This window comes from Vipera ursinii, assembly GCF_947247035.1.
Source record: "Vipera ursinii genome assembly, chromosome: Z".
NCBI classification, from domain to species: Eukaryota; Metazoa; Chordata; class Lepidosauria; order Squamata; family Viperidae; genus Vipera; species Vipera ursinii.
Genome location: NC_139517.1, coordinates 28,717,521 through 28,745,254, shown reverse-complemented (window position 1 = coordinate 28,745,254; position 27,734 = coordinate 28,717,521). Strand labels below are relative to the sequence as shown.

Here is a 27,734-nt window from a genome sequence, read left to right as displayed (position 1 = left end):
ATAAATGCAGTTAATGCCATATTTAGTATGCTCTTTTGTAAAGCAGAATTAGTATAGCATAGTTGACTCTATAGTTTCAGACTACAGAGAAGGACCTTCCAAAAGTAATTTCATCCAAGATTTTTTTTAAAAAGCATCCTACAAACAAAGATAAAATTAACTGTTAAGATTGTAATACAGTTCTTTTCTCTTTGCATTCTTTTAATATAAAGCAATGTTTCTCAAGCATGATAAACCTTAAGATATATGGACTTCAACTCCCAGAATCCCCTAGCCAGCCATATTTGAGGAACATTGATGTAAATAAATATTCAGAAATGTGATTCCCCAATATAAATTTTTGTTGAGTGGCTTTTTTTTCTCTCACTATGCAGTCAACTCATCCCATTACATGTATAGATTAAGATACACGGAGATTGGAGGCAAAAATGTAATATAACCTTCTTCAACATAATTCAAACTATCTGTTTTGGAATGATCATTCCCAGGCTGTGGAAAATCGGTAATATCTGGGAAACTATAATATCTTCGGCAAAGATCAGAAATCTCATTTGAAGGTTGTATGCTAATTCATGAAGTTACAGGAATATGCGCTTTATCATTAGAAGGTTTGGTGCTATGTAAACAAATGTTATTTGTCTTTCTTACGCCCAAATGTATTTTTATGATTGTGGGATTTTTTAAAATATTTCAAGATATGGTCTGTTTGAACTTAAAAAATTAAAAGTATTAAATGTCATTTATTTTGCACCTCTTCCTGTGTGATGGCCTTTGTTATATATCGGCTGTTAAACTAATTATTCACCTCACACGTTCGTGAGGGAAACACGGGTTCATTCTCCTCACACGTTTGTGAGGAAGACACGGCAGCCCGTTGACAGCTGTCAAAAGGGCTGCCGCCTCTCACCCCCCCCCGCCGGCGCAGCAAGCGGCTGACTTTGACAGCTGTCAAAGTGCCGCGCAGGCGCAGTTCACTGACAGCTGTCAAAGTTGCCTGGGATGCGCATGCGCAGAACATCCAAAGCTGTCAAAGCTGCCAGCTGGCGACAGCAACAGCTCGTTGACAGCTGCCACAGCTAATCTTGCCTGATTGGCTGCCGCTGCGTGGCAGGAGAACACCACCAGCTGATTGGTTTTTTGTTGCAAAGTTTTGTGTATAAATAAGAGGGAATCCCGGCGGTGCCCCAGCCGGGACCCGAGTCCAAAATAAATCGTTAACTGTGCCTCCTGGTCTTCCTTCGACAACAATCGACCTGGCGACGAGGATGGGATACGGGTCTGCTTGTTAGAGCTGAAGTTACTGAGCTGAAGCCACGAGCGAAGGAGGGAAGCCGTCCCACCAGCCGACATTGCTGAAGTCACTCGCTGGCTAGGGAGAGCCCTCCACCTACGCAACCCACAAGCAGACCCGTGGACCGGACAGCATGGCCAATCTCGGGCACGTCAGGGAGTTCGACGTTTCCCAGCCAGAAGGCTGGGAATCGCATCTCGGGCAGGTCGAGGGGTATCTCCTCGTCAACAAAATCTTCGAAGACTGCCCCAGGGCCGCGGCGCCTCTCTGCCTCAGCGGGCCAGCGGTCTATGATGTCGCCGTAGGGCTCTGCAGCCCGGATCCTGTGGCCACCATGCCCTACGCAGAACTAGTCGACCGCCTCAACCGGCACTTCTCGCCAAGATGGTCTGAACTGTACTGGCGACTGAATTTCGCCCACCAATTCCAATGACCGGGCAAGTCAGCCAAGTCCTTCATCGCTACAGTCCGCCAGGCAGCCCGCCGCTGTCGCTTCCCGGACCTTGAAGACCGCATCAGGGACCAGGTCATCGTTGGTCTGCGGAACCAAAAACTTCAAAAGAAGATCGTCACCAAACCCACAATGGACCTCGCCGAGTTGACAATCGAAATTATGGCATATGAAGACAGCCACAGGGAAGACGCGACCCCGTCGGGGAACCCCTTCAGCGGGTCAGTCCACCAAGACTACCCTAGGAACCCCGACCCCGGAGTACCTGAAGAAAAATCCGAAGTGGACACCATCCGTCTGAGACCCGGCAACCCCCAAGCTCGCCGAGAAAGCGACAGAAGACCGGAACAGCTGGCCGGGGGCACAAAAAACCCCACCATCCACACCAAATGTGCCAGCTGCAGCAGCAATCACACCAGAGCCTCTTGCAAATTCCGCAATGCCAAGTGCCACGGGTGCGGCAAAACCGGCCACATCCGCTCCGCCTGTCGCAGCACGAACCGCGAGACCCTCAACGATCTGGAAGTCGCCCCTGAAGGTAATACTCCCCCTCCTAAATTGCCCAGGGAAACCCTAAGGTCATCTATCTTGACCACTAGCACGGACCAGGTGCCCTTAATCACCAGCTACATCAGGCCAAAGGTAAAAATCCAAATTCGCATACAGGGAGTCCCTTGCGAGATGGAGGTGGACTCAGGGTCCTCAGTCTCCATCTTATCCTGGGACACACTGCAAGGAATAGCGCGTCAATGCAGATGCCGATTTCCTCTTAGCCCCTCAAAAAAAATTTTAGCTGACTTCCAGGGCGCCCCGATCAAACTAAAAGGGGAAACCAAACTTATGGTCGACTACAAGCAATTTCACGGCAAACTCACAGCCCAAATTGCAGTAGGGAGGCGAGCTAGCTTCATTGGCCTCGATTGGTTCGAAGCTCTGGGCATAAAAATCATTGGAATTAACCAATCTCAGTCCCGTCAATTAGAAGCTGTCTGCCACCAGTACGCGGACATGTTTGACGGGACTCTGGGGAAATACAACGGCCCTCCCATAGACTTGAAGCTGAACCCGGAGGTCCTTCCTATTAGAATTAAGGCAAGGAGAGTCCCCTTCGCCCTCAAGTCTAAAATAGAAGCTGAACTTGATAGGCTAGTCGGCCTAGGGGTGTTAGAACCCACTGAAGGGGGCACTTGGGAGATCCCCATAGTTACCCCAGTTAAGCCCAATGGGGAAGTCCGCCTCTGCGCGGACTATAAAGCCACCCTGAACCGTGCATTAAACCCCCACGCCTATCCAGTCCCAGCTGTCAGGGATGTGCTCTCATCCATCCAGTCGGGCATCATTTTTGCCAAACTCGACTTGGCTCACGCCTTTTTGCAATTGCCAGTTTCAGAAAAGACAATTGACGCCCAGACCATCGTCACCCACCGCGGGGCGTTCAAGGTGAACTGCCTGCAATTTGGGATCGCTGTGGCACCTGGCATTTTCCAGGAGGCCATGGAAAAAACCCTCAAAGGGATCCCCGGAGTCTGCCCCTACTTCGATGACGTGCTCATCGCAGGGGAGACTGAGGAAATTCTAGCAGATAGGCTGCAGGAGGTGCTGCAAAGGTTCTGCGCCGCCGGCCTTAAACTGAAAAAAGAAAAATGCTCCATAGGGCTCCCTGCCACCGAATTCCTGGGCTACAAAATCGATGCCAAGGGGATCCACCCCACTGATTCGAAGGTCCAAGCTATCAGGGCAGCCCCACCCCCCAAAAACAAGGCTGAACTCCAAGCCTTCTTAGGACTCCTTAATTTTTATCACACCTTCCTTCCCCAGAAGGCAACCATAGCAGAACCACTTCACAGGCTGCTAGATAAAGGAGCCCCCTGGCTCTGGACTCAGTCCCACAACGACAGCTTTCAGAAACTAAAACAACTCCTATCCAGCAAATCCACAGTCACCCATTACAGGGAAAGGATGCCCCTCTGCGTCGCTTGCGACGCCTCCCCCTACGGCATAGGCGCAGTCCTCAGCCATCTGCACAGTGATGGAACACAATCCCCCATCGCTTATTACTCCAGAACCCTTTCCAGGATGGAGCGAAACTACGCTCAAATAGATAAAGAGGCTCTAGCAATAGTGGCAAGCGTGAAAAAATTTCACGACTACTTATACGGCCGCTCCTTCATGATCTTTACTGACCACAAACCACTGCTAGGGCTCTTCATCTGGGACAAATTAACACCCCAAATCTTGTCCCCAAGAATGCTGCGCTGGACCACGTTCCTAGCGGCTTATTCATTCAAACTCGAACACAAACCTGGGAGGGAAATGGGTCACGCAGATGGGTTAAGCAGGCTGCCCCTGCCCACTCTCGAGCCAGATCCTGCACCGGCTGGCCAAATCCTGGCAATCCAGGAATTGCCTATATCCGCCAAGGACATAGCCGCAGCGACCAACAAGGGCAAGGTCCTTGGCAGGGTTCTCACCTCGGTTTTAACAAGCTGGCAGTCCACCTCCCCTGGGCCAGAGTTCCAACCCTATTTCCTCAGACGGCACGAACTGTCCGCTCACCTAGGTTGCATCCTATGGGGCAGCCGGGTCATCATTCCAACCCCCCACAGACATCAAGCACTAAAATCCCTCCACGAGGGCCACCCAGGTGTGGTTAAAATGAAATTGCTTGCCCGCAGCTACCTATGGTGGCCGGGGCTCGATGCCGACATTGAAAACCATGTAGCCACCTGCTACATGTGCCAGCAAACCAGACCACCCCCGCCATATGCCCCCGTCCACAAATGGGAGGTGACTAAGAACCCCTGGTCCAGGGTCCATATCGACTATGCCGGCCCCTTCCAGGGCCAATACTTCCTCATAATCGTTGACAGTTTCTCCAAATGGCTGGAGGTCATCCCCGTCACCAGCACAACCACCGCAGCCATAATCAGGGGTTTGAGGAGGGTTTTTGCCACCCACGGGTTACCCGATGTCCTAGTGTCCGACAACGGCCCCCAATTTACCTCTCATGACTTCCAGATTTTCACCAGGGACAACTTGATTAGGCACACCACGTCTGCACCCTTTCACCCATCCTCAAACGGCCTCGCAGAGGTCATGGTGAAGGCCACCAAGGACTCCCTGAAGAAAATCATCTCCAGACACTGGCACTGCCAGCTGGCACAATTCCTCCTAGCCCAACACTCAACTCCTTGCTCCTCCACCGGCAAGTCACCGGCCGAACTCCGCTGGGGTCGCTGCCTGGTCACCAAACTGGACCGTTTGCACCCTGACAGGACAGCCACGGAATCGGAACACACACCACCTGTCAGAACCTTCCCTCCCGGTCAACTCATCTGGGCCAGGAACTTCGGGGCTGGCGACAAATGGCTTCAAGGCGTAGTATTAAACCAAACCGGCCCAATCTCCTATCTAATTGACTTAGGGGGAGGACGGCACATCAAACGACACGCCGACCAGCTGAGACCCAGAGTGCCGCAAAGCCACCTTCCCCAAACACCCCCCACTACGTTGCTTAACCCAGCCCCACCACAATCACCGCCAAGCCCAGCGCCGCACACCCCTGTTGTCCCTGACAGTTCCGAACCTCCAAGCCCAACAACTTCCACCGCCGGGGGAAGGGAAGATCAGCCCGGAGAGAACCTCCACCGCTCCACCAGACCGCGGAAAACACCAGCATACTTAGGCGACTACGAATGGGCTGGAAGCAGAAGCAGCGAAACCCAGCCAAGTTAAAAACTTTCAAGGGGAGGGGGAAGGGGTGTTATATATCGGCTGTTAAACTATTTATTCACCTCACACGTTCGTGAGGGAAACATGGGTTCATTCTCCTCACACGTTCGTGAGGAAGAACACGGCAGCCCGTTGACAGCTGTCAAAAGGGCTGCCGCCTCTCACCCCCGCCAGCGCAGCAAGCGGCTGACTTTGACAGCTGTCAAAGTGCCGCGCAGGCGCAGTTCACTAACAGCTGTAAAAGTTGCCTGGGCCACGCATGCGCAGAACATCCGGAGCTGTCAAAGCTGCCAGCTGGCCACAGCAACAGCTCGTTGACAGCCGCGGCTGCCACAGCTGACCTTGCCGCCACGTGGCGGGAGAACACCGCCAGCTGATTGGTTTTTCGTTACAAAGTTTGTGTATAAATAAGAGGGACTCCTGGTGGTGCCTCGCCCGGGACCCGAGTCCAAAATAAATCGTTAACTGTGCCTGCTGCCTCCTGATCTTCCTTCGACTATAGTCCAGCAAATGTGTGGAAAAGCCTGAAAAATATCACTGGCTATGGCAGATCTCCCTCCCTTGCTGAAGAAAATCAGCAAAGGAATTTAGAGAAAATAAGTGTCTTGCAAGAAGCCAATGGCAAACTACTGTATTGTTTTGTTTTATTGTTATATTTATATCCCAACTCTCCTCCAGTTGTTCAGGACAGTCTGATAGCACTCCCTCTAATCTTCTCTTTTTAGAATATAATTGGGCAGAAATCTCTCTAGTGCTATTAAGAAAACTGTACAGATGCATTCATGAAGCAAACAGAGTTTAGATCAACTTGTATATGATTTTATCTTGTTCTTTCCCATCCAAGTACCAAGCAGGGCTAATCCTGCTTAGCTTTTCAAGGCCAGATAACATTGACTAGGTGCCACTGAAGTCAATAATCACATGGGCAAGGTCACATTACACATTAAGCTAAAACTTTATTTATGGTTCAATATATTATAGGAACAAAACTTCTCAGAGCCCTTATGGGAATGTTGTTGGGTTTTGGTTTTATGTTTTGGAATAAAACCAATTAGCCTGTTTTTATTTATTTATTTTTATTACATTTATATCCTGCCCTTTTCCGAAGACTCAGGGTGGCTTACAAGCTTAGCAGTAGCCTTCATTCTATGTATATGCCTGCTTATTAGGGCTTTCACACACACCCCGCAAGCGGCATTATTACAAAGTCAGCTTAATTGCCTCCAACAATCTGGATCCTCATTTTACCTACCTCGGAAGGATGGAAGGCTGAGTCAACCTTGAGCCTGGTGGGACTCGAACCTGCACTAATTGCAGGCAGCTGGTGTTACTTAAGGAGGCATTAGCCCACTGCTCCACCAAGCTCTGTTTCAGTTAGACATTGCTTTTATGCAATAAGCAGCCTTTTAAGTGCAAGTCAGTTTAAAGTTGTTGGATCACATGGTAATGTCTGGCAAATCATGAATAATCTTAAAAGTGAAACAAAATCTGATGTGTTTGCAACTTGGATGGGAGACACAGAAGTGTGTATGTTGAACATACACAGATATTTAGGAAGACCAATTTCAACAAACTAAAGAAGTGCTAGGAAGGCTCCCATAGATATGAAATTTGAACAAAGGAAATTGAGGATTAGGAACTAGCCAGAAATCAGTTCTGAAAATAGAACTACAAACCACTCCAAATAGGAAAAAAATAGAGCAGACAGATTAGATTATTGGGGATACAGAGGAAAATTGCAACTGAACTAAGAATAAAAGGGATAGCTACGTACATGGTAGGAATCACCAAGGAAGTAAACAGCTGATATCTTCAGTAATACAGTTAGAAAAGCTAAAGCCAAAAGCAGCTTAGACTCACAAAGGAAACTAAATGCCACAAAGGACCTTTTTCATTAAGTCAGCAGTAAAAATAGGAAAATGGAAAGGGTATACAATTAGACAATGGTGAACATCTGGGTCAGCTTTATACTAATAAAGGGCAAAAATTTTGAACAGATTATTAAACAGTTGGTTTATGAGCATTTAGAAAGGAATGTATTGCTTGGCAGAAACCAGCATAATTTATCAAGAATAAATCAATCCAAATCAGCCCAGTCTCCTTTTTTGATAGATGACCCATTTAACCACCTATGTGAATGTGGTGAACATAATTTACTTTGACTTCAACATAGTTTTCAACAAAACCATATTCTACTGAAGGTGGCAAAATATGGATTGGGTTATACTACCGTTCTATTAATACAGAGTTTATTTAGTGATCAAAATCAACAAAAGTACATTGATGGCACCACATTGTTGGACTTGTCAAGTGATGTACCAAAACACTACTGTAGGCTTCAACATATTAATAAAGAGGGTGAGGGATTAGAGAATATGATTATCACCTTTTCAAATAGCAAAAGTTAGGGACAGAGGTAACATCTTAGATTTTTTTTAATCCCATTTATATCCTGCCCTTCTCTGAAGACTCAGGGAGGCTTACAATCTAAGAAGCACAAATCAATGTGCTTAGCAATAGCCTTCGTTCTGTGTATATGCCTGCTTATTAGGGCTTTTGCCCCCCCCCCAGTGGCATTATTACAAAGTCAACTTATTGCCCCCAACAGTCTGGGTCCTCATTTTACCTACCTCGGAAGGATGGAAGGCTGAGTCAACCTTGAGCCTGGTGGGATGCGAACCTGCACTAATTGCAGGCAGCTGGTGTTACTTAAGAAGGCATTAGCCCGCTGCTCCACCAAGGCTCTTGGTCTGAATCAAAATTCAGAGGGATTCTGAGCAGATGGAAAAATATAGAAACCAGCAAGATGAATTTCAATAGGGATAAATGCAAAGTCTTACAAGAGAGTAAGGAAAATCTAAAATATGAGTACAGGATGGGGCAACCATAATGGATAGTTCATAGTCAAAGGATTTGATATCTTGATGGATCAAATGATGAACATGAGCAAGAAGTATAAAATGCCTGGTAGGAGGAAGGAAGGAAGGAAGGAAGGAAGGAAGGAAGGAAGGAAGGAAGGAAGGAAGGAAGGAAGGAAGGAAGGAAGGACCCTAGATCAATGGTCCCAACCTTTGTCGCTTGGTGGCCCAGCTGGAGAAGTCTGAGTGGAGCCTGCACGCACACTTGAGCACTAGCCTGGCACTCACAAAGCCCAGTTCCAAATAGGTCCGGTAATGGGCTGCAGCCTGGGGGGTTGGGGACCCCTGGCCTAGATTTCAAAAACAGAAATATCAAGAAAGATAAATCAGTGTTTCTATTCTGCACTCATTTGATCATATTTACAATATTACATACAATTTCATATTTTAGGAAGGACATTTACAAAATGAAGCCAGTCCAGAGGACAACAAGCAAGATAATATGGGGTATGGAAGAATTAAATATATGAAGAAGATGAAATCCAAATGACGAATGGTTGGAGGTACTGATTTTTATTTTTATTTTAGCCTGGAGAAAACTGTTGGAAGTCAAGAAAATAGCTTTCAAGGACCAAATGGCTACCATGCAGAAGATGGGGCAGATTTGTTCAGAGATGCTCCCGAAAAGTAGACAAAACAGTACAAGGAAGTAATTGAACATCTGAGAAATTCAAAAGATGTGATTTAATATAATGGTTAAAAAATGAAAACAATTTTTTTTAAAAAAATTATAAAATGGGAGAGGAATGACAACTATAAGAAAAATCATTCAAGCAGCTTTCTTTTTTCCCTCTTTTCTTTCTTTCTTTTTTTCTTTATTTATCAAATCTATATGACTGCCCATCTCACAAATATGAATCTGGGCAGTGTACAATAAAACCAACAATTTAAACATTTTTTAAAAAACCATTTGAAACAATTACTGCCACTTATCTATTTTCATACTTTATTTTAAACTTCTATTATTATTTCTGTTTAGGCCATTTTAATTATTTTAAACCCTTTTTTTCAAAATCCATATTGTAAGTGGATTAACATATCTTGCTATGTCACACATTTATAAGGGAGCCATTCCTGTTTCAATTTGATTAGAGTTCTGCTATGTAGATATATAGGCAATTTTTCCATTGCCATATAATCTCCAATTTTAGTATTTGAATCTTATATTGTCAGCAAGATTTGCTTCTTTTAGTGTTGTGCCCAGTTAATTCTTGACTCCATCAGTATATGTCTTAATAAGTTATGATGCTTTTCATTTGTACTCTCTGGGATACACCTAATGTAAATAGACTTTCATTTCAAATTTTATTTTCAGATTTTTCTGGTTGTTTTGGTGTATTTCTTTCCAATACCTTTTGAGTCTTTTTGTATGATTATCACATGTATGATTACCACATGTGGTAGAGTTCCTTCTTTGTTATGGGGTTTCCTACATTTAGTGCTGATTAATTTGCCCATTTTGGCAATCACTGATGACGTTGTATATATTATACCATCTATAAAACATTTTGTATCAATTTTACCTCAGACTCTGGCTTGGTGTAAATTTTATTGATTTTTCCCCTCTATAGTTCTTCCCAATGTCCCAGAGCTACCACTTCTTTAAAATTTGCAACAATATTATCTTTTTTTTGTTCTGCTCTATGTTGTATTTCAATAACAAGATGTAATATGGCTTCATAACTGATTTTGATTTTACGCAAGTGTTTCAAATGCTGCAAACTTTTTCAAGTCACCCCTGTTTCTCTCTGAGACCATGATTTAGTTTTTCAGCTATTTGCAAATGCATTAACCACAGCAGATTCCTACTTTTGTCAAGCAAACAGAAGAAAAATGTCCTGATGCTAACAACTATTCAAAAATGAATTGTTTGGAACTGGTGAAGTTTCCTTTACTAGAGGTTTTATAGACAAACAGGGTGGATACATCAGCAATAATATACTGCTCAAAAAAATAAAGGGAACACTTAAACAACACAGTGTACTGTATTTAATAGTAGGATGTCTTATCTTGTGTTCCCTTTATTTATTTTTTTGAGCAGTATAGATTCCCACTCTAATCAAAAGGTTTGAATTTATCACCTACCAAATCCCTTCCAACCCTAATGTTTGCATAATTTTAGGAAGTTTAGAATCCCAAGTTTGCAAATCGTTTCCCATGTGAAGCTCCACCAAAATAACTTTTTACTTTATTTACAAAATAAGGCCAGGATGAGGAAAAACACTCATTCCGCTTCTGGAGACTGTATTGTACTTGTACTAAATTCTACCAATGGCCACCAGAGGGCAGGCCGGCTCCCCGGTTCCTCTCCATCCTTCCCAGCCCCCTTGCTCTTGCCTCTCTCGCCCACCCCCCGCCCTCGGCTCAGCTGAGCTTTGACAGTTCCGTGCTGCACCAGCAACCTCCAAATGCTGTGTTTTGTAGCAGACAAGTTTCCGCCACCGAGCAGGAATCTTCCGGGAGCTACTTATCCCACGCCGTGGGCAGCCGAACGGAGGTGGTGGCTGCAGAGGAGAGAGCGGAACAGCCCGGGTGGAAACTGCTTGCCAGGCGCACCAGAAAGTTCGTGCCAAGGAAAAGTGGTGCAGTGGAGTGATGGGGCACCCCGAATCGCGGAAGCTTTCCTGGGGAGCACTGGTGCTGCTCTGGCTTCTGCAGGAGGAGGCAGTGGCATCGTCTCTCCCGGAAAGGAAAGGAGCAGGTACGCATCCGCACCTTCCACGGGGCGAGTGCGCAAAGAATGAACGAGGAACGGGCGGAGGGTTGGAGGTGCCTGTTGTCCAGCGAACCTGAGGAAGGGCGGCTCCGAGAAGTACCATTCACCAAAATTGGGGTATGAGATGAAGAGAAAAGGAAGCAGCAAGGAGGGACAGGTAAAGACAGGTGTGCATACAGGGATCAAGTGTGAGCCAGCCCAAAGAACAATGGGAATAAAGTGCAGAATGGTGTGTAAAATACACGTGTAACTCTGCTGGGACACCAAGTGTACAAAAATTAAGTGGTATTTTCATAGAAAAGCACAGATACCTGTCAAATGGCAACTTATATATGGATCTCTGTGGGCATCCGTGTATTGGTCCATAAAACCCTCCAATCACTTACAAATGCATGGAAGACTATTGAAAAAGAATGATTCATTGTGGCAATGCAAATACATAAACGTTTGGTGAATGTGAACAATTGTGGGTGACAATTCATATAGTGCTTCTAATTACTGTTTGTTTGTTAGTATGGAATTAACCCAACTGTCTGGGTTCCTATGAACCAGAAGTAATATTTGAACTATGTCACAAACCAGCCAGTCAATTTCCGACATAATATTGGGTGAATTGAGTTATTGTGCTTATGGTTTACGTTTATGTTTGTGTATATATGAAAATATGTAACATATTACACACCCAGAGGCAAGCACCGAGCGTACATCCGAATGTGTTCCTTGTGAACTTAGTTCATCAAACTGTAGTTATACACTTCATATAATCTTCTCTCTAGATCACAAGTTTGTGAGAAACTGTTTCCACATATTTAACAGAGTTGCTGATTTGTATTAGGCTAATTGGGTCACAAAATCACTGATGTACTTTCCCAGTTCTTGTGTTGTGTCTCATTTTTAAACAAGGCTCTCCCATGAAATGCAATGAAGCCAAGCATAGATGAATTGGGTGGAGAGATGCTCATATGGGCGAGCTCATGCATAGAAATGGAAGGCTTTCTCCTATCTTACTTCCAAGTTATGGAATCCATTCCATCTGAAGAGGTTTTGCCTCCAGGTTTTTAGGGAAGAAGCCATATGTACCATTTTGGCTGGTTATTTCTGTATATTTGTTTGTTTGTATCAGTTTTATATGCCAATTATCTCACAGTGCAAGGTGACATTAAGTGGCTATATATTTCAGTTTCATTTTATTATAATCTATCATTTGCCTTGAGCAAACTTTGGGTTTATGCACATGATAACAATTAGGAAAATAATCAATTTCAATGGCTTTAAAACTGAACTGTGGATGATAAGAAAGCATACAATTGGATGCGACCTTGAAGGCCATCATTCTAATCCAAACCCCAGTCCAGTGAAGGAAATTCATAGGTAGAATATTCTTAAAAGATGGCTACAGAGCCTATGCTTGAAAACCTTTAGTGAGGGAGAATCAATTACTTCTTCCTTTTAGGTCACTGCATCCCTTCATGAATTTCTCTTACTGTCAAAAATTTTTGTGCAAAGTACAAGCCCTTCCTTCTACTTTAGCCTTGAAAATGTATCCTGCTTCTTGTTCATAAGTTTCAATAGGTACTTGACTCACCTGTGCTTGTTTTAATTTTTCTAATTCAATATCATCCTTTCCCCACCCAAAAGTGCATGCATGCTAAAGGTACAGAATATGATGTCTCTGGAAAAGGAATGGCTGTTTTGGCAAAATAAAACTGTAAGGTCAGCTACAGAATTCCTCTGAATCAGTCTTTTATTAACTTGGTGTACTCCAGATGTGTTGGCTAGGAATTTTGGGAACTCAACACAACTGGAGGAAGCTGATATGAATATCAGTTACAGAAGACAGGGAGAAACAATTATTTTAGAAAAGGATCAAGCAACCCACAGCCATTTCAACATTGCTAAACTACTGTTCCCAGAATCCCTTATGGTTGGCTGTGCTTCGTAGGAATATTGTAAATTGTCATTCAGCAGCACCAGGAGTGCCACAAGTTGCCTACCACTGGTTCAGACCTTAAGAATAGGGTTATGTTGTAAGCTTTCACTGACAAGGAAACCTTATCTTCAGTGTGTATAAGCCAGGGGTGTCAAACTCAATTTCATTGAGGGCCGCATCAGCATTGCGGTTGCCCTCAAGGGGCCAGGTGGGTGTGGCCTGGGTGGGCGTGGCCTACTGGGTGGGCATGGCTAGAGTGCGTATGGCCTACTGGGTGGGCGTGGCCAGCTCTACATCGTTCGCATCAAGGGTGCCTATGGGGGCCTGGGCAGGAGTGGGACAGATCTGAGGGTCTCTGGCAGAAGGAGGGTCTCTGGGCCAGGGCCAAGGCAGTGGGGACCGTTCCCTCACTGTTTCCAGGATGGCTTCGCGGGCCGCATGAAACCACTTTGCGGGCCGGATCCGGCCCCCGGGCCTTGTGTTTGACACGTCTGGTATAAGCAATAAGACTAAAAGGCTATAAAATATTTTGCACTATATTGATAAGAAGTGTGTGATAGTGGCTGTTGTTTTTTTTTAAACCACCACAAACACGGAGCCTAACAAAAGCAGCACAACTCACCAGTTCAGGTCTAAGGCTGGCAGCTGAGACCAGCCCATCCACTCAAAACACATCCTCACCCAATCAGAACACAGCCCCCGTTCAAAACACACTCCCACCCAATCAGAACACAGCTAAGCCCCCACCCAATCAGAGCACATCTCCACCCCATCAGAACACAGCCAAGCCTCCACCCACAGAACACACCCCCTCTGGCAGTTTAAAAAAGAAAAAACAGCCACTATCACACACTTCTCCCAGAAGTATGAAGCTGAAGACACCAGCCTGAGGATGACGGATGAGATTTCGTTGAAACGTTGCCCTGATACCTCCAATTTTACATGGGAAAAAACCCGAATGACCAAAGATCTACATTTGTGTGTGTGTGTGTGTGTATGTATGTATGTGTGTGTATGTGTATGTGTATGTGTATATGTATATGTATATTCTTAATATGTATATTAAGAACATCTGTCGTGAATAATGAGCTTTATTTTTTATGTACTAAGTCAAGATGGTTGAATCAAGATTGTCAAGAATTTGAAAAAGCTTTGGAGATTATCTGAACCCCCTTCTTGCTTAACAGAGACTTTAAAAGACAAGATGAAATTCCAGCAGAGGTGGAAAACCAGATCTTGCTCAAGGGCAGAGTGATCACCAGGCGTCCTTCTGAAAGCTAGGTGATTTTATTGCATCAGGACCAAACCTCACCTTTTGCCTTTCATTCAGATGCTGTAATGGAGGAGCTGTAAGGGGAGGGGGCACTTTCAAACCTATGCAAAGAAGTAGACTTAACCCATCCTTTACTTTCCTGAAGGATTGAGTATTTGATTCCTGAACATCCGTGGGAACAGTGCCTCCCATGAGCTTCTGTCTGGAATTAAAACTGCCTATCTCGTACCTTTATCAAAGAGATGATGGGGCAGAGATTATTTTGGGTGGAAACAGCTACTGCCCAGAAGAAGGAATGCTCTGGGGAAGGGCTTTGGGAAAAGAACTTACATGGGCCTTACAGTGGTATTGGGATGAGATTACCAAGATGAAACACTTGGGCAGATTTTGGCCATTCTGAATTATATAGTTTACCTTTACCTATAACTATATAGTTGACAGATGGAGCCTGTTCTCTTCAGATATTTCCCAAAAATAAGAGTCTACTACTTTCTGAGAAAGTCTTTATCCCATGATCAAACCACTTTTACTATTAGGAAGTAGTCTGTCTATGTGTTACTAAATTTGCTTTGTTTGTATTTTCATCTCTTAATTGTCCTGAGTGGGGATAGATGATAGATGATATATTGAAAAGTTTTCATTTAGAGCTCTAGGTGACAGTTGACAAGTATCTTCTCACTTTCTCTTCTTGGCCTGTCCAGTTGAAGTTCTGGCCTCATTTTGTCCATCTATTTCTTCACTTCATTTAAATGGAAACTGTAAAGATTTTAGAATATTGTATGTAAATCATCATGACGTGAATCCCCCTTGAAGGAATTGGAACAAGTAAGATTGGCATGTAATATTTGGCTGAAGAATTAGCCAGGTGGTATATTCTTGCAAGAATGTATTCTACCTGTGGCAGATAATCATTAAAAAGCTCAAATCAGATACATACAGAATATAGCCACCAGAATGGCATAGTTGACGTGATATGATAAGGCTCAATTCTTGTCTAAGAGACCCAGTTATGCATTACCCCAAAATTTAATTTGTAGGCTTAACTATATGGTTATGTTATAATACATAAGATGATATTCCCCCTCAAGCAACAGAAATTTAGAGAATGGTGTTTGGGGTTTTTGGCCTAGACTAGTAGCTATTTCTAAGCAAGTCCTCCATGAATTTCTCTAATCTAATTTTTATAGTAAATGTATTAAAGATTATAATTACAACAATAAAAACTAATACAAATTGAAAAAAGAATAAAGTGCAGAAAAGAATGAAAAAATGGGAAAAATAAAAATATAGTAAACAAAAAGAAAAAAGCTATATAGAGAAGCGACTCCCCACCTTCATCACAATGTATAAATAAATTAGAATCTTATCATCTTTTCTTGAAATACAACAAAATGATCTCTTATTACCATACCCAATTGTTTATCTATAAACAATTGATAAGCACTGTCATCTTAGTTCTGATGTCAGTGAAAGCCCATTAAGGGTTACCATATCTATTTTACATATCTATTTTAAGCTTGATTAAGTAATCCAACTTTATATTCCTTCCATTTACTTCTAAAAATCTCAGTCTTTACTACCTTCAAACACTATTATGTTATGAAATTTGATTTCTTTTTATTTTGTCTTTGTCCCTTTTCACAAAATTCTTCAAAACTTTAGCATGCCCTTTTGTAAATCCAATATTGGAAAATTATCCAGGTCACTCTCTTGGTTTGTTATTCGAAATTCAGCCAGTTACTTTTGTAGGCTTTCCCTTCGGGAAAGGGTGGTATATAAATTCAATAAAATAAATAAATAAATAATATCTTTTTCCATGTCATTCTTATAGAAATCCACTTTCAACTCAGTCTTGGTGTTTTGAGGTAGAAATTTCTGCTCATCCATAATATCTTATAAACACAGTCTATCTATAGAGGCAGACATTTTTAAAATTAACTTCTGGATCCATTGTTCAAAAATATCCTTCAATAAGTTTAGTGTTAAACACTGTGTTTCATTCAATGTTTTCCTTGTAATCTTTAGTTCTTTCTAATTCCCTCTGGGCTTCAATCTTTAGAATCTTATCATTGTTATTTTTAATTACAACAGTAATATTTCCCTGTGGAAAGATTTTTTTTATAATTAATTCTAAAATTTTACGTCAAATTTATCTGCACTTTTAGTCCATTTGTAATTTTCTAAAATCAAAGTTTTAATCATTTAATCAAAGTTTATTAAAAAAAATAAGTTCTTAGACTTGTACTTCTTTTACTGATGATTGAAGAAAACTCACTGGTGCTATACAATGTGTTGATCCAAAGATTTCTAATAATGGGAAAACAGTTAACAGGCAATTTCCAAAAGTGATAAGAAAAAGAAATATGTAAACTAATGTCCTTTCAGAGTTGTTGATCAAGATGATTATTCCCTCATCTCTTAGAGCAAACAGTCTCCTTGTGAGGAGCAGCTGTTTGGAGTCCTTTTAGGTGATCTCAAATCCTCTACTTGTCCAGAGAGGAATTATCAAAAAGCTGGCTCAGTCACTACCTCTTCATTCCACTGTGGTCACCAAGTCCGCTTTTTATGGAGCTATCTTCAATCTTCTGTCTCTTTCTTAGAAGTCCAGATTTCTGTAGTCTAAACTGATGCTGCCTTCTACATTAGTAGGAGCAATTTCAATTGTTATGAAAATAAAAACATTTGTGCAATCTTGAAATTCTTGGAAAAAGAATAATCTAGAAATGGGAACTATGGAAATTCCTTAAGATCTCATCAAATGCCATGCCAGTAAATTTACTAAAAAGCACTTCTCTTTTGATGGTCCCAAATCTCCCTGCATTTAATTTCATTGACCCCCCCTCCCCCCAACATTTTAATAGTATTAACAATGGAAAATTTCTATCCATGTTTTTTATGGCATGCATATGTAATATAATAATTCTTACCCTTACTTGATGATTTTTCTAAGCTACAAAGCTTCTAAAAGATGTGGCCTATATGAGCATATTCTATTTCTCTAAATTGGTAGATTTTTTGTCCTTTTTCTAGCTGGCATTTGATTTCTTTTCAAATTAATTGTAATGCAGCCCCATACAAGAGTGACATTTTTCCTGAGCTATAAAGTTGTTTTCAACTACATCATTGATGAACTACAGTATATTAGAGCAAGTCTATAGCAAAAGCAATGTTGAAATAAGAGAGGAAGAAAGCATTATTTTAAAACCAGAACATGGAGTCAACTTCAATGTGTTTCATCCATGGGCTGAGGATGAGACAAAGTCTACATCGTGAGAATATGGCTCAAAAGGGATTACAGAGCATATTTATGCTGCAGTGTGTGGGGGGGTGTCAAAATGAGCCTAGACAACATTTCTTCTGTATCTAGTTGTGCTACAAGCCTGCCCTGACAATTTCTTTCTCTTCTCTATGACACAGCCGCCATCTTCTTCATAGGATATGTCTAGTTTAATGAAAAGAAGGACTAGGGGGTAACATGATAGCAGTGTTTCAATATCTAAGGAGGTGCCACAAAGAAGAGAAGGTCAACCTATTCTCCAAGGCACCTGAAAGCAGGACAAGAAGCAATGGATGGAAACTAATCAAGGAGAGACGCAACCTAGAACTAAGGAAAAATTTCCCACCAGAACAATTAATCAGTGGAATGACTTGCTTCCAGAAGTTGTGGGTGCTCCAACACTGGAAGTTTTTAAGAAGAGATTGGACAGTCATTTGTCAGAAAGGTGTAGGTCTCCTATTTGAGCAGTGGGTTGGACTAAATGACCTCCAAGATCCCTTCAAAACTCTCTTATAATACCATATTTAATAGTAATGGAGTTAAATTAATAAATTCCCCTTTTGAGTAGGGAACATCTGTTAGGTTTCCCTATTCAACATTTTGGAGGGAGCTCATGTGTTTATAGAGATTTTAAAACAGAAGCCTTAGAATTAAAAAGAAACAGCCAATTTCATGCCAGTCTAGTTTTCTGCTGAATCAAAGATGGATGGAAAGCACTAGCTCAGCTCTAGCCTCACATCTCAAGAGGAGTCTTCTAGAAAGCCCGATCTTCTATACGTGTTGTGGGGCTTTCTTGTCTTTAATACCAAGAACACTTTTTATTAATTTTCCCAGAAGAGATGCTAAAATAAGCTAGTTTATGATTTCCTCCTTTCTACCCTATCACTTCTTTTTTTTTAAAACTGGAGTTACATTGGCCAAAATATGCAAGTCCTCAGGAAAGGATGTTGATTTTAGAGATAACTTGCATATTTTCACCAATTTGACATTTGAATTCTTCAAGAACCCACAACCAGATACCCTCTGGAATCAGAGAATCAAATAACTGCCTTCTAATATTGAAGTTTTGCCATCTCGGCTTTGCCATAAACTCAGTAAGTTTGCCACTCCCTGTGGTACTTGATCCCTTTATCTGTGACAATAAGAGAAATCTTTCAAAGATTTAACAAAAAGCACAGTTAAATTATAGGAAGCCCTTTAAATATCTGAAAGAACTGTGTAAAAGCTCAGAATCATGAATAGTGTTTTGTATGATAAAAACTACTGTCAATTTAAAAAGTGAAGAATTCTTCTCATTTCTTATTACAATAAATCATTATTGTGAAACTATTTTTAAAACACAAGAAGTCTGTCTTTCAAACTCCATGGAAAGATACCTATGGGGATAAAGAGATTAACAATTATTTTTATTTAATTAATGCAGTTCTGTGCTTCTTCCCATTTAAATAAATCTCAAGGCAATTTTACAATTACATTTATGCTTAAAAACAATAAACTATAAAACTATAAATTGAGTTGTTTTTTACAAACATACAGCATGCAAAAGTACAACAAACAGAAAATATGTAGACAAATATTGAAACAATGGAAGAATTTTAAAAGGCCATAACAAAATTAAAAACCACAACAGGATTAATAGGACAGGAGAAATGAACATGGACTGACTTGGCAGAGACAGTAAGGTTGTTTTGCAACAGCACATCACACTTTGCAAGACATTCCAAAATCAAGGGCCACCACAAAAAAGCCCACTTTCCGATAGCCACTTGCCACATTTGGTTTAAATGGTTGGTGGGATAGATCATGGTGATGTCATGAAGTTTCTTGCTATTGATCAATAGGAAGAAGCTTCATGATCTTCCAAATATGTTGGCTAGGCATAATGGACATTGCAGTTGGACATATCAAAAGAGCATAAATTTTCCAAACTATAATAACAGGTTGGTTTTCAGGCAACATTTAAAACACATGTGCGCACACACAGAGAGATATACACACATACACAAGCACACACATACACGCACACAAACACTTTTTGCATCATATCTAAAAAAACATATCTAGCTTTGGCTGTTCGCAAATCTAAATGTTTTTAATTAATTACATTTTAATTTCATTTCATTTAATTATCTACAGACCTGTTACATCCTCAGGACTCCACTATAGGACATTGCATGCCAAACCAACTAGACACAAAGAGAGTTTTTTCTCCCCATGACATCACTCTGCTAAGTACCTAATTCCCACAGTACTGTCTTATGCCTAATGATATTTACCTATGTAGTATGGCTGTATTATTATCATCTTTTTCATCTTTCCTATTACCTTCTCCTATTGGTATGTTATGAATATTTCACTTTAGTGTTTGTATGTACACTGAAAACATATGCACCAGAGACAAATTCCTTGTGTGTCCAATCACACTTGGCCAATAAAGAACCTATTCTATTCTATTCTGTTCTGTTCTGTTCTGTTCTGTTCTGGTCTGGTCTGGTCTGGTCTGGTCTGGTCTGGTCTATTCTTATTGGAAGTTAACATAGCTGCTTGATGAGACAGTTGTTAGAGAGCTGGATCTTCTTGAGCTGAAGATCAAATAAGATATAGGAAAATTACTTGTTTGTGTCTCCATTTCCCTGAGTCATAATATAGCAAGAACACAGTTGATTGGATCAAACACTTATTCTCTTCCACATTCTCTACCCACAACAGTCAACTGGATTCTTTGGAAAACCCACAGGCAAGGTATGAGTGTAATAGCCTCCTCCAGATCATCTTTCTCAGGAAATTAATATGCAGGGAAGTCTCATCATCATATCCAATTAATGTTATAAGAAGCCTGAACATATTTAAATATACAACAAAGTTTTCCTAGATAAATCACCTAAAATTACTTTACAGTATCCTAAACCCATCCAAACGGCTGTTGGCCTCTTCCCCAATCTCAGCTAGAAAACCATGTAAACAGGAAAAAATCAGCAGTGCTTGGCCAGCAGGATGGACTCTTACAACCTTTCCAGTATTTGCTTGATTCATAAAGTGTCTCAACTCAATATTTTCATGCCAGGAAATTACGGGGAAAGCAGCCAAACCATAGACTAACTGTGCCAAATAATGGTTTCTGCTTGGATAGTCTATACACAAGGGAAAGAGAGATGAAGAGAACAATGAAACTTTAACCTGAACTGTTGAAAAGGGTTAGGGTTGTCTCTGACCCTCATCTTCCTAGATAAAAAAAAAGTGTGATACATTATTTGAAGTGGATCTGTACTGGAATTATTACTTCACAGTGACAACGGCTTCACTTACGGATGAAATCATACATCATCAGTCAGTTTTAGTTTTGTTTTGTTTTTTGACGGCTTTTAGGACAGTTTGGCAGGCCGGGGGGGGATATAATTGCATGCATGAGGCTGAGTACAATATGTTTCAAAGTTAAAATGTATTAGTTTTACACATAGGAATCTACTAAAGCAAGATGGATGTCAGTTATATAAGCAGGGAAAATCAAACTGCTGAATGTTCTACCAGATGATGAAACTGACCAAGGGATTTATGAAATTGACTAGAGGGAAGCTGGCCCAGATCTCTGCTTCCCAAAGGGGTTGATGGACAGGGAAGGATTTATTTGCTAAAATCAGTTCAATATACGGAAACAAAAGAATGAAGGCTTGAAACAGTGTGTATTCTTAAAATAAAATTGGACTAATAAACACAGGAACAACTGAAACCTGCATCTGCAGAGCTATTGACTGCCAAAGCAAACGATCTTTCTAGCACATTTTACTTCATTTATTGTTGCAGATTTTACAGGATGCATGCCTGACGCTCGTATTTTAACACGATGGATATCGCACTATGTCATTTCTCCTTTATCTGCTGAACAGCAGCAACTCCATTTTGGAAAACTAACATAACCAATGGATCTGTGGTAAATCCTGCCTGTGTTCTCCTTCCCCTCCTCCTCCTCCTCCTCCTCCTCCTTCACTACCACCACCACCATCAACAGCACCTCCACTACTACCGCTATTACCATTATTACCACCACCATTATCACTACCACCACCACCACCACACTACGTCCTGGGTTTACTCATACCCTTTTGGAGGATAGCTCATGAGTGGGAATAAGGATATTACACTGGTATGTTTCATGAGGTGTTATTGAGGAACATGGAATATCCCCATTTATACGCAAAACTATATTGGCATCTGCATCTCTCATAGCACTTGGTATCCACTATTAGGTCAACTCAATGGAGAACTTTTGGCATTCACTATAAACAAAGGTTCACTCACTCTCAGTCCAACCCACCTCACAGGTTTATTGTTGAGAAAATAGGAGGAGGAAAGTGTGTTGGATATGTTTGTTGCCTTGAGATATTTGTAACACAAATGAAGATGGGATATAAATAAATAAACAAATAAATAATACTGGCTGCATTTATTTCAGCCATCCCCCTTCTTCCTTTAAAATGTTGAATGATTAAAGGTTTCTTTAAAATAATTCAATTATTAGAATTCCCCCCAAAGACTAACCTATATAAAACTGACATGCACAAATAGCAAACTAAGTTTTAAAAAGATACATGATGTATGCAAACTATTTTAATCTACATAATGTATCCTGAATTGTTATCTGCTAATATGGTGACTGTCTTCGATAAAGGATGTGCAGTTCTATTTATTCATATTATTCACAGTATTCCAATTCAAAATTAATTAACTGTCCAAAAGTAATGGTTGAAAGTAAAGAACCCTGGATTAAATGATGTTCTACTTTCTAGCGCAACTATCCTGCCTCATCCATGGAAAGTTAAGGAGGCAGTCAAACCTACCATTATTCCCCAGTCAGTCATCTCAGATAGTAGATCCTGAGTGTCATGAAAGGGCACGTGTTTAATTATTTAATCGATTTTTTAATTTATTTGTATGGCCAAGAAGAAAGCTTGTGGAATTTACAATCTCAAATCCTCTTGGATGGATCAGGATCATGTTTCCAGCTCCAATGTATTTTGAGCCAGCTCTACATATAGAAGGAGGGGTGAAGATAATAAAATAACTCTTTAACAACTTTTAATTGTGCTAGGATTTTAAAACTTAAAATCTTAAAACTTAAACCCTGACTGGCATGTATCTTTTAGTTAAATCTACTGCTGGCATTGCCCTCTGCCCAATTGGTATTGGTATTGATAAATGCGAAAAGAACAAATTAGTTAGATGGATTGATGAGGACAAGGGGGGAGGGAAAAGCAGAGTACTCTCGCTGCATGCACAAGGAAATTAGGATGGCATTTTGCCAGGTGCTCAATGGGGCTGTAGCTGTAATGGTATGTGGAAATAACCTTGGGAGACAGGAAGAAAAATCACAGACTAGAAAAAAGTCAGATAAGAGCAAGCTGAACCCACAGAAAGAGCGGGAGCATGACAAATATATCTTACAAGGGACCCTCCCTAGTTTTTTGTATTGTAAGGAAAGGAGGGAGAGTTGTACTTTAGACTTGCAAGATTCTGTTAATATTATCTTACAATAACACGAGAGCTTGTACTCCTGAGTGTGGTTTTGACTGGACTACCTTGTAAGGCTGACAGTAGCTGATCACAAGAGACTGACCAAAATGTACTGAATGTACTGTTGCAATTCAATGACTTCATTATGGATGCTGAGGCCACTGGTTCTCATCATATCTTACAGTGTCAAAACCTGAAAGCAATTTATTTTCAGTAAAATCCAAAATAACAGAACAGAATTGTACAGAAAAGGAAAATCTAGATTTACAAACAATGTTTATAAATGGAACATGAAAACGCCCACCCATTAGTCTTTCATCATACTTTCCACTCTAAGTTGAGAAGAAAGTGTGGGTCTGTGCCTAGGGAAGAGGCGTGGGTGAGCTACACTCCTAATCTCCTATTAAGTTTCTGTGACAGCAAGAGTCATGGATAAGGTCTGCTCTCTCAATTTCCCTGCCTCTCCCCACTACCGTCATTGCCATCTATCAGTGGGATATATGGCCAGTGGACGCTCTAATGAAAAAGGCATTTAGATCAATGTATGAAAACAGTTTAGTATTGTGACCCTCGGGCTAAGTATCTATTTTGTATGTATAGCATGGGGGAGGGTCTCCTGTGCTGTCAACTGTCCTTATCACAAGAGATTCTGAGAAGTGCTTCTTAAGGCATCCCTATGGAGTAAAGTGTACACAACTTGGGAGCCAAGGCCACATGAATTCCCTTGTTCCCCAAAGCCTATGGTGCTCCTTCCCTGGTGCTCTTCTAAAATATCATGATTTTTTTTAACATGCCATCATCACCACCACCTTCCCCGTTGTTGATTCCCCTACCTGGTTTCACCATTTATTGTATTTTGGCCTCTATTATTTCATTGAGAAGGTCTGTATCTCTTGGTCTGAAAAAAGCTCTATGCTCTTTTTGTAGTGTCATCACTAGGAGTGGATTAACTTCGGCTGATATATGTATATTAGATTTAAACTTTATACTTTTGTTTAATACATTTCAGATGTATTTTTGCAAATGTGCTTGGAGAATTGCTATCACCATAATAATTTGCTCTAAAAACTCTACTTACAGAAGAAAAAAATATATATGTTGATTGGTGGCCAAAAATCCCTTATGAGACTTTTGCCCTAAAAAAAGAAAAAAAATGAACATATGAGTTATAGTTTTGAGGATTAGATGAGGTATATTACAGAAAGAAGAGAATCATAATGTGATTTTAGAGACAGAGGTCAATTTATAATTATTGTACTTATGCAAAAACTGCTTCTAAAGAAGATTGGAAGCAGTTTCTTTGTATCTCTTCTTTCTTTTCTATTTTTCTGCTTTCTTTTTTATACTTTTAGTTTTTTGTTTCATTTGACCCCTTTCTCTTTTCTCTTTTCCTCTATATTAGTTTGTATTAGTCTTATTCTTGTGTTTAATAAAATTATATTTTAAAAAAACTGTGCTTTCAGATTAACAGAGACAGCATTAAACTGGATTTCAGTTTAACATGGAAATTATATTCATGTTAGGTCATTTTGAAATCCCTGCACCAGTTTTATGTAAGTTGAATGTCAGCCTCTCCAATCTGTCATTTAGCTTACTAAAATTACATGTTTTTACTCCTAAAACCTTTGCTATTTAAAATCAACATGTCCCTAGAGATTTTGAGTTGCACATGTTGATTTCATTCTCATCAAGATGCTTTGTGTTCCCTCTATAAGACATAAATAAATAAATAAGCCACCCCAAACAGGAAAGTATATGCCCAAGGCTGATTTCCATCATCTCCGCTCACCCAGTGTTTATTATACCAAACATCCTTGGAAAACATCTGGCTTCCTCGGCCATTCATGCAAGCCAAGGCTAAATGGAGCTTTTGTGAGGGAAGCTGGCCACATGTACACTGATACAGGCATATGTTTTTCCAGAAAGCAAGCCCAGAAAAATATGGTGTGGCTGGATGACATTTTTTTATTTTCTCCTTTTAGAAGATGCCTCGTTTAGAAGTGCCAGGTCTGGAATGTAAAAATCTGGATGGCCACTACAGTAGATAGTAGCAATGTCTCTCTGTTCCCATCGAATAGCTATATTTTTATACCTGAGATCTGGTAGCCCTATATAAATGGTTACATACTGGATCTGAATCATACCAGAGCACCCTGGGAGGAATCCTACTGTCTGTTTACAGTGTAAAGAGCTGTAAGAACAAGACTGAGGAATAGAAGGAAGAATCTCAATTGAGGCAATAGCCAGATAAAAGAAAATTGAGTCCAAAGCAGAAATGTAATTTGAAAAAATGTCTCAGACTTGACCATCTCTAGTTTTCTTAAAGATAAAGGCATGGAGTGGGAAGCAAATTTTAGACTTGCAAGATTCTGTTACTATTTTGTTGTTGTTAGCTGCAAAGTCGTGTCCAACCCATCGCGACCCTATGGACAATGTTCCTCCAGGCCTTCCTGTCCTCTACCATCTTCTGGAGTCCATTTAAGCTCACGCCTACTGCTTCATCTGTTACTATAACCCTATCCATAAAAGTAGCGTAAGCATTCATAACTTTGATTTCCTAGTCTCACCTACCACAAAGATTTGGCAGATGGGAAAAAGACTTCCTATCAAGGAAATAATCAGATAAAAGAACAACTTGAGAAAACCTTTCAGATAAGTCCTTTCCTATACTCCCAAGATCCTGTTACTGTAGCTGTTAAAAGAAAATAATAGTGACCCAGATGGTATTGGTTTCTTAGTTTAATCTGTCTTCTAAGGCTGACAATCATTGAATGCAGGCCAATAGTTTTCAGTAAATTCTTATTTGCAATAAATATGATTAGTTATGCCCTATATAAATGAGTGTATTTGGATTCAAATTTGGGCCACTCTATTACTACCGTAGGATAGTATCTCATTATTACAGGGCAGATTGAAAAGAGCAAACATGGAATGAAGAATGAAGCTGAAAGTTACCCTTGGCTTTCTTTGTTAATTAATAACATCCAGCATTTATAAATATATCAGGATTTATCATCTATGGAGATTCTTAGTCATCCAGGTCGTGGTTTTCCCAAAGGTGCCGTTCAGTTGCCTTCTGAAAAAGCACCTTTGGGACTATCAGAATTTATCATTTGTATGTTGACTTTACATTGTTTATTTGAAAGTAGATCCTGTGCTAATACATCAAGGTTTGGGATCAGTTGCTTAAGGGCAACTGTGAATGTAAAAAAACCCACAACTCTATTTCTCAGATGCACTTCCCACTTATCAGATTGTTTTGCGCATTCTGCAAGGAGGTTCTATCTCTAAAAACTATTTTCTGACTGATGTTTATCATATGCAGTTCCTGTTAACAAAAAATAGTCAGAATATTGGACCAAAAAGAAGAACGCTCATTCTGAAAATATTTTGGTGTTGAAGTAATATTAAAACACACTACTTCCAGTACTTTAGGTCTTTTAGTACCTAGAATTGTCATGATTTGCATAAATATTTAACTTGTTGGTAGTTTTGATTGAATTTGCCCTTCTGAAATTTGCCACTACAGTGTCATCTTAGTGCCTAGATGATTTAAAGAGGTTACTGGCATGAAAAAAGGCAGGACAAATAATCCAATAAGCCAGTGACCACAAAAAACATTTAGCAGGGCCAATAACATATTAGTAGCAAATGGGAGACTTCACCAACACTTGAAGTGAAGTGTTGATACCACTTTACAATGCTTTGGTAAGGCCAGTTTTTACCCCCCGTGGATAGGGCTTGCAACTTGGGAGTCCTCCTAGATTCACGGCTTACCCTGGAAGACCATATAGTAGCCGTGACTAGGGGGGCTTTCGCCCAGGTTCGCCTGGTGTGCCAGTTGCGGCCCTATCTGGACCGGGATGCCCTGTGTACGGTCACTCATGCACTCGTGACCTCTCGCCTGGACTACTGCAATGCTCTTTACATGGGGCTTCCCTTGAAGACCACTCGGAGGCTCCAACTGGTACAGAATGCGGCTGCGAGAGTTGTCTTGGGAGTTTCCCGGTACTCCCATGTTACACCTTTGCTCCGCGAGCTGCATTGGTTACCAGTTGTCTTCCGGGTGAGATTCAAGGTTTTGGTTATGGTCTTTAAGTCCTTACATGGCATGGGTCCGGAGTACCTCGGGGACCACCTGCTGCCGGCGTCAACTTCCCTCCGCCCTGTGTGTTCCCACAGAGAGGGCCTCCTCAGGGTGCCTCCGGTCAGAAAATGTCGGCTGGCGGCCCCCAGGGGGAGGGCCTTCTCTGTGGGCGCTCCGGCTTTATGGAACCAACTGCCGGTTGAACTCCGGACGGCACCGGACCTTCGCTCCTTCCGGCGCGGTCTGAAGACCCATTTATTTGAACAAGCTGGCCTGGCCTGATGGGGGATGTTAGGGTTTTTAATGGGTTTTTATACTGTCACTGTTTTTATTTGGGCAATTGTTTAATTCTCTTTTAATTTTTGTATTTTCTATTTATATATGCCCTGTTCACCGCCCTGAGTCCTTCGGGAGAAGGGCGGTATACAAATTTAATAAAATACAAAATACAAATACTGCATCCAGTTTTGGTCACCACAATGTAAAAAGATGTTGAGACTCTAGAAAGAGTACAGAGAAGAGCAACAAAGATGATGAGGGGACTGGAGGCT

General features: G+C 41.2%; 1 protein-coding gene across 1 annotated transcript in view; it reads left to right on the top strand.

The window, feature by feature from the left end:
- The first annotated feature begins 10,935 nt into the window (after nucleotides 1–10,935).
- Nucleotides 10,936–27,734, top strand: part of PLXDC1 (plexin domain containing 1) — a 76,299-nt gene continuing 59,500 nt past the window's right edge. The window contains exon 1 of the mRNA XM_083376230.1: nucleotides 10,936–11,093. Within this exon, the coding sequence (XP_083232356.1) occupies nucleotides 10,988–11,093 (106 nt within the window). The 5' untranslated portion in view covers nucleotides 10,936–10,987. The remainder of the gene's footprint in view (nucleotides 11,094–27,734) is intronic.